At 43.6% G+C, this 9,846-nt stretch overlaps 1 protein-coding gene across 1 annotated transcript; it reads left to right on the top strand.

Moving 5' to 3' along the window:
• Window positions 1-4,815: 4,815 nt before the first annotated feature.
• Window positions 4,816-9,724, top strand: LOC311047058 (kelch domain-containing protein 3-like; the record flags this gene model as incomplete). Its single annotated transcript, XM_084059641.1, has 3 exons — window positions 4,816-5,277; window positions 5,488-5,819; window positions 9,700-9,724. 3 exons carry the CDS (start codon window positions 4,816-4,818, stop codon window positions 9,722-9,724), a joined length of 819 nt encoding a protein of 272 aa, XP_083915767.1.
• Window positions 9,725-9,846: the final 122 nt, after the last annotated feature.

Below are 9,846 nucleotides of genomic sequence, written 5' to 3'. Positions count from 1 at the left end.
GAGAAACCGCCACCATGCACGCCAAGGCTAACGCCACAACAGAGCGATTAGAGTGCAGTCAGGGAGGGGGAGAGGAGAGAGGGAGGGAAACAAGGCGCGAGAGAGAGACACAGAGAGAGAGAGAAAGAGAGAGAGTGGATTAAAGTGACTGCTGAAGGTGCCTGATCCTCTGGTGAAGCAGCAGGGGTAGTCTGTCTCACGCTTATCCACTTCAATCAGTATTAGGCTGGGTGATGTTTAGAGTCTACTTTAGTGTGTGTGTGTGTGTGTGTGTGTGTGTGTGTGTGTGTGTGTGAGAGAGAGAGAAGGCGTCTGGTTGCCCATGCATGGAGCACACGTGCTTATACTTTCCCAACACCCCCCCCCCCCCTTACATTAATAGCACAGCAATGATGATTGATTGATTGAAGACTTCATTAACAGTTCGCAAAAACAGTTATATATACAGTTATACAATCATGCTGAAAGGATTACACTTGTTTCCATTGTGGTCGTGTGTATTCAATTCATCAAGATATGTAAAGACATGTAAAGTCATCAATAGGAGCAGTAAAAGTATAGAAACAGTGTGGGGTGACATTTCTTTTGGCAAGCTAGAACATTGTTTCTCAAAGTGGGGTCCGGGCGGTCCGGGGACCCCCAGGGGTCCTTGGGGCGTTCGGCATGAAAAAGATTAAGAACCACTGAGCTTGTCTAGGTCCAGTTGCAAATTGCAGACAGGTGCTCTTTTATGGTGGTTTTAAGGAGGGTAGAGAGTCACTTTCCAGGAACCCGTGTTTTGTCAAGATCGTAGACGTAGATGTTGTATAATTTTTTAAAACACTTTAAACCCTATATACCTTGCTGACCGGGGTCCTCCAGGGGTCAGTACATGTCTTGGGCCCCACCCCCCACCCCCTGTTTTCCCTCTACACCAAATATTTTGGCTGAAAATCAGTGATCTGATCTACAAGCTCGCAACACGATGCGTTGCAAGCTTGAGGATCGGCTATTTTCGCGGGATATTTTCCTATTTCCACCGCACGTTCTCCTATCTGACATGCCCAGAATAGGGACGCTATAGAGTTCATGTGGTTAACTCAACTCTCAGAATGTAAAAAGTGAAGTCCCTGCCCACCACCACCGGAGGTGGTGGGTTCGAATCCACCGTGGTGCATCCGGCTTTGACGAACATCTACACGTACATAATAGGCTCTATGCACAGCAGCCATATTGGAAAGAAATTGGGCCTCTTCTTACTTCCTTCACAGGTGTTACCAATGATACTAATGAAGGCTCTGTTCCATTCTGGTCAGGGTGCTGATATCGTGCATGTTGGCTCACTAGAAACATTCCATTTTGGTTCCCAAATGGCCCCCTTATGGTGGGAGTTATAGGGGTCCTTCAAAATGAGACATCCACTATGCCACACTAAATGGAACAGAGCCTTAATTAGTATCATTGGTATCACCTGTGAAGGAAGTAAGGAAGGGGCCCAATTCATTCCCAATATGGCTGCTCTGCATAGAGCCTATTGGCCCGTGTTCGGGGGACGGAAGACGGGCGGGGAGGAGGGTGATAATAGTCACTGCAAGTAATCCTTCGGGCTGGGGGCAGCACCTGTCAGCAGGGAGTGTTCGGCGGAAGGAGTAGAACGAAGGCTCTACGTCCTCCTTGTGGGTGCTCCTCTCTGGCAGGTGAGTCGGTACGATACAAAGGCACAGTAACAACACCGAAGGGGTAAAAAGCAACCCTTACTCAGTCTTGAGCACCTTTTCTACGGCATGGCGCAGAAGAGGCTTAGCTGTCTAAAACAGGATGTGTCTCTATTTCTGTGTGCATCTCTGAGACGACAAAATCTTTGCTTCTGAGGGTCCCTGGAACAAAATATTCGGGTCCGCGGCCAAATACATATCATTATGGGAGTCCTTGACATGAAAAAGTTTTCTACACTGTGCACCCAGTAAGAAATTACTAGAGCACTTGATTGCATCCTCCTTAACCAAATGAACCCTCTGTACTTCGTTGACCGAACTCCTCAGAGATCTGAACTTGCCCCCCCCCCCCGATCTACAGGCTCATGACACGTCACAATGCAACACGCTGTGAACTTGTAGATCTGGTATTTCCGCTGAAAGTTCGCCCCAGAATAAGGAGTCTAGGGTTCAAGTGGGTTAAGTTATATTGTTAAAGATATATGCCACATATCACTCTGGGCCAATGTAAAAGGATGAAGGAAAATAATTCTCCCACTGCAGTAAGACTGAATAAATGCCTTCAATTTACATTTTAAGTTAGGCAATTATATGTAGGGGGGATTCTAGCTAGTTTGCCAGATAACTTTTAATGAATTTAGCTAAACTGTCTGAAAGCCCTCTCAATTGCACAGGGAAGCCATACCGGTTATTAGACTCTGTTTCTAGTTACCTCTAAGTCCATTTTTACACTGAGTTAATTTAACACTCAGTATTTTTGCCTGTGTGCCAACTGCCTGCACCACCAAGCAGCAGCACCCCAGCTGGATTCTTTTAAACCTTAATTAACATTTGCGGAACTTATAGTATGCAGTATGTGAGCTTTTTCATCACTGCCCTGTTTCACATTGATTCAGTTGCACACATTGTGTTAATTTAACTCCGAAAGTATAAAAACTGACCTGTAAGGTTCGTTTTTTACACTTTCTGGAGTTGAATTATGGGAATTATTTCACAGGGAATTAATACTACTAAATAAACACTTTCTGGAGTTGAATTAATACTTAATACTTGGAGTTGAATTAATACTTCTGGAGTTGAATTAAAAGAAATCTCCCCAGTACCAAAACTATTTTTTTTTATGTTTTACATTTTTAGAATTTATTATATTTTTTCATTTATGACAGTCTTTATTATTATCATTATTTTTTCATAGTTTGAAAATATTTTGAAATAATGTCTATCATTTTGTATGTAGAAAACAGAAAAGGGGATATTTTTTTCGCGACCCATAAAGATGCGACCCACAAATGGGTCCCGACCCAATGTTTGGGAAACAGTGCCTTAGAAGAACTAACAGGTTTTATCCTCTGAACTACACCAGTGCAACAGTTGATGACAGACAGTTAGCCACCTTGCAAACTAGACGCTAAATGCTAGTTGAGACCGGTGCCGTACTGCTCATGTTTCGTCAAGTCAGCATGTGTGTCATTGACTCATTGTGCTGATTAAAGCACAATGAGTCTCGCATAGCATAGTGTCCCATTGCTTTACGTTTGGTCTCACATTCCAGCGGTTAAACCACACTTATTTACCATGAGAAGACAAAAAGTTTGCAGACGCTTATGTGCTTGTGTAAATACCCTTTGACATGCTGTAACAATCAAATGTAGGGTACACAGAAACTTTCTTTTTTCTCAAAAGGGTGTCGCCTTCTGAGTTTGAAAGTGCAACATGTGCATTAATGTACAGCACGACATAGTGTGTGTGTGTGTGTGTGTGTGTGTGTGTGTGTGTGTGTGTGTGTGTGTGTGTGTGTGTGTGTGTGTGTGTGTGTGTGTGTGTGTGTGTGTGTGTGTGTGTGTGTGTGTGTGTGTGTGTGCCAGTAGAGTAATGGATAATATACAGTGAATCAAGGTTGTACTTTACTGTTACATCTTGTGCACATGCATACTTAGTATTGTAGTACTTTGATGCCAATACTTTTGTACATTTACCCAAGTAACATTTTGAACACAGGCCTTTTACTTGGAACAGAGTATTCTTATATTCTGGTATTGTTACTTCTACGCAAGTCAAATATCTGAGTACTTCTTCCACCACTGCCTGCTTTCCTATTCAGACATTTAGGCAGTGGTGTCAGATAGGACACAGTACTACTTGTCAACTACTGGTTGTATCCAAGAAGGTCAGATATAGCCTGATTACCAGCCTGTGAATGATCCAATCACCACCGAAAAAGAGTACACTCAGAGATCACATGATCACAACAACAAAAAATCTAGGCATCTTCCATGTTAAATTGTCTCGGATTTCTGTGTTTTTCAAAAAACAAGCCACATTCAAACAGCCATAGCTCTGGAATGGAGGATCACGGCTGGCCAATTCGATCATCAAAGATGGTGGTTCAATTCGCCAGAAAAGTGGCTTCAAAACGGTCTGTAGAAACCAATGGGGCTCCCTTTGTCCATTCATTCTACAGTCTATGGTTCCCACCAACCCTAACGCGAATGGTAGTGCATGACTCGAGGGAGTGCAGTGCCCGCTGCCGAGTCGGTTGGACATGAGGTTGTCCAGAATCACCGCTCCGACCGATATATCCACAATATGGGCATATTATGGATATCCAGTTGTCCAGAACCGCAGATCCAACCAGTATGCCCATATATGGGCATGCCAATATACAGGGTATGGGCATATACTGTATATCATCAGGTATCTCCATGTATGGGCTGTCTAGGTAGACAGACAGATCCACAGATCTCCATAGGGCACAAAAGGGACACAGACACACGGGTAACTTGACAAAGCCCCCGATGCTATTTGACTCGGTCGGATTAGCAGTGCGACGTAGGTGTGAGGGCCGTGTAGCAGCCTGAACTCTAGATGTGAGGGCCGTGTAGCAGCGCGAACTCTAGATGTGAGGCCTGCCTAGTGGCCCGAACATTCTACTTTGTGATATTAAACCACAATAACATCACAACGTCGTCATCACAACCATGGCAATTACCCTTTAAAAGGAATCGTCAAAAAAACTAAATGTAATTTAGCTACTTTTACCATCAAATTTTCAGGTGTTTTTCTGAGCAACTTCTGCACAATATTTGCCAAGCACTGATTTACGGTGGTGCAGGTGTGTGACATGTATCACTGGACAGTCCATCAGAAAGGAGAAGGCAGACCCGTCCATGCTGCCGTAGCGGTGAGGCACGAGCTGTACTGTTTTGGAGGCTACAGTACCAAGAATCACATTGTTGTTCACGTCTTCAACACAATGTCTTTATGCTGGATGCCCCCAATGACAACTGGAAGAGGACAACATCCCCTTGAAGTACCCAACAGACGTCGGGGCCTCACAGCTGTGCTGATGGAAGATATCTACATCTGGGGTGGGTTAGATACTTACACACGGGACTACTGCAACGCGCTGTACGCACTTGACGTCGACACCCACAGATGGTTCAAACCCAAGATTTCTGGGACCGTTCCCGAGGGGAGGACCCGCCACTCAGCCTGTGTCTCGGGGAAGGTCATGTATATTCATGGAGGATACAACGCCGTTGGATACTATAAGGACATCTACAAGTTGGACACCACCACAATGGTCTGGACTTTAGTTAACACCAGAGGCTCTGCTTCATCATTTCACGCCAGAGGCTCTGCTTCATCATTTCACTCCGCCACCATCATTGGGACAAAGATGTTTGTATTTGGGGGCCGGGGGGACCCGTTGAATACAACAACGTTGAATTACAACAACATCAGAGTGTTTGACACAGAGACCAACTGCTGGCTGAGCACGCCTTCTGCACAGGCTCCAGGAGAATACCCGGGTCATTCAGCCTTTACCTACAATGGAGCACTGTACATGATTAGTTGCTGCTACTCTCTGTTCTTCAAAGCTCTGTGGAAACTCAATCCAGAGACCTTCTCCTGGAAGAAGGTTGAGCCCAAGGGGAAATGCCCGCGTCCGATGAAGTTTGGGATGCGCTTTTGCATGGTGGGAGATCGCATGATACTCTGTGGAGGATGCAACACACCTGATGACCTGTGCGTCTTAGACTTCAGTCCAAGCATGAAGATGCTATCCAAGCTAGCAGTTATTCAGTACCGTCTGGAGCAGTCGGGATTACCACACAACATCAGGTGGGAACTGGCAGCCATGACTACAAACTGCAACAGTAAAAAAAAGAAGAAGAAAGAAGTAACTATAAAAACTACACCAAACTAATGAAAAGAGAGAAATCCCAGTGAGCCAACTAAAATCAATCAACACAAAGAAAAACATACCATAACTACATTAACTCTCTTACTGCCAAGAACGACTTATGACGAGACATCGTCATAACGCCCTGGCTGCCAAGAACGACTTATGACAACTTTTTTTTTTTTAAAGAAAAAAAGAACCCAAGATATCGTGATCCGAAGATTTTCTGCTCCATTCACTTCTCGGTTAACTTATTACCTAAAAAGGCTGTATCTCGGCTCCTGTGTAGCCTACTTTGTATAAAATACTATGTATTTTTGGCCGAGACATGCTATTTTCGAAGGCGTATAAAATTGAACGGGGAGGTCGCGATGATATTTTTTGTTTTACGCGGAAGCACGGTGAAACCCGCTGTGATTAGCAACCATCGATCATACTGGAGATAAATATTCTGTGACTACTTGAAAAAGGTACATACAATTGAAAAATTGCTGGCAGTCTGTCAGTGAGAGAGTTAAGTATGAATCAGGAATGACTCCACACCCACTCAAACCATCCACCTCTACCTGCCTATGATGCCCCTGGCCCAGCTACACTCCCAACCCACCTATGAGAGATATATATATATGTGTGTGTGTGTGTGTGTGTGTGTGTGTGTATGTGTGTGTATATGTGTATGTGATTCTTTTTTGGGCGGTGCAACCGCCCCTACAGTATATGTGAGGTTTGGACATCGACATTCGCTGCACTGTGATTGGCCACCATTGTACCCCCCTAACCCTGCACATTCAATGCAAATCACTGGCCACCATTATACCCCCCTAACCCTGCACCGTGATTGGCCACCATTGTACCCCCCAACCCCTACACATTCAATGCAAATCTATACTTCAGGACTGTGATTGGCTAGTGAAACACATGACACATGTGCATAGCCCTATAAATAGGACTATGCACTTAAAAAAAACACGTTTATGTTTTTTTTTAAGTGAATCACCCATTGTGGACCGACCTTTGTTTATTGTTAATACATAGCACCACACACTTCAGAAATATTACTTTTCTTTAAGTGAACTTCCATCACTGTGATGACCACTGTGACCACACCGCCCACTTCACACTGGGTGTGATTTAAAAAAATATATATGCTATATCTTACACTGCAGTCGTGTGTAATGGTGTACAGGTGTTATTGTATGTGTGTGTTATTGTGATGTATGGGGATACGTGAGTCTGAGTTCCACAGTTCTCTGTTCCATGTAAGGTTGCCAACCTGTAGTCAGTCACAGAACAAAGCTTGTAGATGTTGTGTTTCCTTCATTCTGCTAGGATATCTACTTACACTTGTTGTATTTCACCGCAATCTATGACCGTGCCAGGAACCAATTTCCCTAATTGTCTCTGTCTTTACCTCTCCATTTCATTTATTCGAACAAAAATACACAAGCAGTGCCTCTGTAGTTTACATAAGTTTATATAAGTTCCAGTGCAACATTATACCAGCCAATGCCATTGAATGGGGATGGATTCAAGTTGTGGCTGGGACTTAGTGACAACCGGTAGGGCACTGTATCAGCCATGACTGGCATGTGGGTGGTAATTACATGCTCTGAGTTTCATGTGTAGGAGTCACATAAGAGAGTTTATTGTTTTGTCAAGAACGAGTGGAAGAATTTCAAACGTTGTCTGGGCCATTGTTCAGCACGACGCACGACATTCAGGCGTGATTCGTTACGATCAGACGGCGTGAGGCAGACGAACACATTTGGCGTGGTGTTTACGTGATTCAACAGCGTAAATACATTGTCACTGACACAGATTTACTTTTAACACTCGGCCAACTACACTGCCAGGTTTATCTGCTGTGGCATTGACCACATGAACCCTATAGTGTCCCTATTCTGGGCACGTCACAATAGGTGAACGTTCTGCGAAAATACCAGATCTGCAAGCTCACAACACATCGCAACGCGTTACGCGACACGTTGTGATACTGTGGGTCTACTATTTCCGACAAAGATATGGTGCAGAGGGAAACAATCAGGGCCCAACAGACCTCTGGGGGACCCCGGTCAAGTAGTATATTGTGTTTTATATTAACCTCACGTCACCACCAGGCTTTCCACCACGAAGGAAAGTCTGGTGTTCATTCTAAAACATGCTGTGTGATCCGGTTTAGAAAAGAGAAAAAAATAATTGTGTTCCGGTGGTGTGTTGCGGTTGGCGTCACATTGCTTTTGTTCCCCACATAATGCGAATCAATCAGTCGCGTTACGAGTTAGAATATAAGATGGACATACCAAACGATTATTATACCAAAAGAAACAAAACAATAGGCTCTATGCACAGCAGCCATATTGGAAAGAAATTGGGCCTCTTCTTATTTCCTTCACAGGTGTTACCAATGATATTAATGAAGGCTCTGTTACATTCTGGTCAGGGTGCTGATATCGTGCATGTTGGCTCACTAGACACACTCCATGTGGTTCCCAAATGGCCCCTTATGGTGGGTGTGTAACTCTGAGAGTGTACAAATGGAACCAAATGGACCCGTAAGGGTCCATTTGGTTCCATTTGTACACTCTCAGAGTTATAGGGGTCCTTGAAAGTAAGACAACCACTATGCCACACTAAATGGAACAGAGCCTTAATTCGTATCATTGGTAACACCTGTGGAGGAAGTAAGGAAGGGGCCCAATTCATTCCCAATATGGCTGCTGTGCATAGAGCCTATTATACCAAGCTAAACAAATTAACGAGGGGAATCATTTTTGGAGGTTCGCGGCGCCGGAGGTTCCGGTCGTGTGTTCCGGCCGCCTGATGGCGTAAAGTTATTTCCGCTCGAGACCGGATCAGAACATCAAAAATGGTATTGATCCCAGGCTATGTTTATATACTATAAGTGGTTACAATGTTGACACACTACACTGCATGGCTCAGGAGCCAGAGTGGCCATCTTGGAATCAGAAGTTTCCTGGTTTGATCCCCGGCTAACCCTGGGTTAATGTCGAAGTGAGCAGGTTGGTGCCTTCACCAGTGGTGTAAAGTAACTAAGTGCATTTACTCAAGTACTGTACTTAAGTACAATTTTGAGGTACTTTTACTTTACTGGAGTATTTCCAATTGTCTATACTTTCACTTCTACTCCACTACACCTCAGAGGCAAATATTATACTTTTACTCCACTACAATTATTTAAAAAACTTTAGTTACTAGTTAGTTTTCAGATATAAATTATTATGTTTAATTACATTACACACACTAACCACTTTAGCCCTATTTTAAACCTAGGCAATTTGAAAATAGCCGATCTACTCACATTGCGACACGTTGTGAGCTTGTAGATCTGCTATTTTCAAACATTTGAGTACTTTTACTTTTTGTACTTTAAGTACATTTTTATACCAATACTTTTGTACTTTTCCTCAAGTAAAATGTTCATTCCGGCCTTTTACTTTTGAGTACTTTTTCCACCACTTTCCTTACCATTTACCATTTACCGCTTACTACTGAGTGAAGGATATCCAAGATTAACAAAACAATGAGCAAAAGTGTTTGAACCATAAGTTTCTGCTTTTGTGTCTGAGCAAGCCGTCTTTGCATATGAATTAAACATGATCTACCCGTAACACAGCAGCAAGAGAATTCCCTTTTCAACGGCTCCAAACCCATGTTCCACACAGTGACTAATAATACGGAACAGATGTTGAAACATATTCGTAGCGGTATGAGGATTGTAAAATTTTATCGGAACACCCACAGCTGTATTTTCGATGATGTAGATCTTCATTTGTTTTCTTTGTCACTCTTTTTCCGCAGGATACAGAATGATGTTCTATACTAACCACTTAAACCCTACATACTTCGTTGACCGGGGTCCCCCAGGGGTCTGTACTTGGCTCCCTAATTTACCTCCCCTACACCAAATTTCCTTGCCTAAAATAGCCTGCTATTTTGTGCCAAATG

Source organism: Gymnoscopelus microlampas (genome assembly GCF_963454915.1).
Source record: "Gymnoscopelus microlampas genome assembly, chromosome: 6".
Taxonomy (NCBI): Eukaryota; Metazoa; Chordata; class Actinopteri; order Myctophiformes; family Myctophidae; genus Gymnoscopelus; species Gymnoscopelus microlampas.
This window is presented reverse-complemented; position numbering and strand designations above follow the sequence as displayed.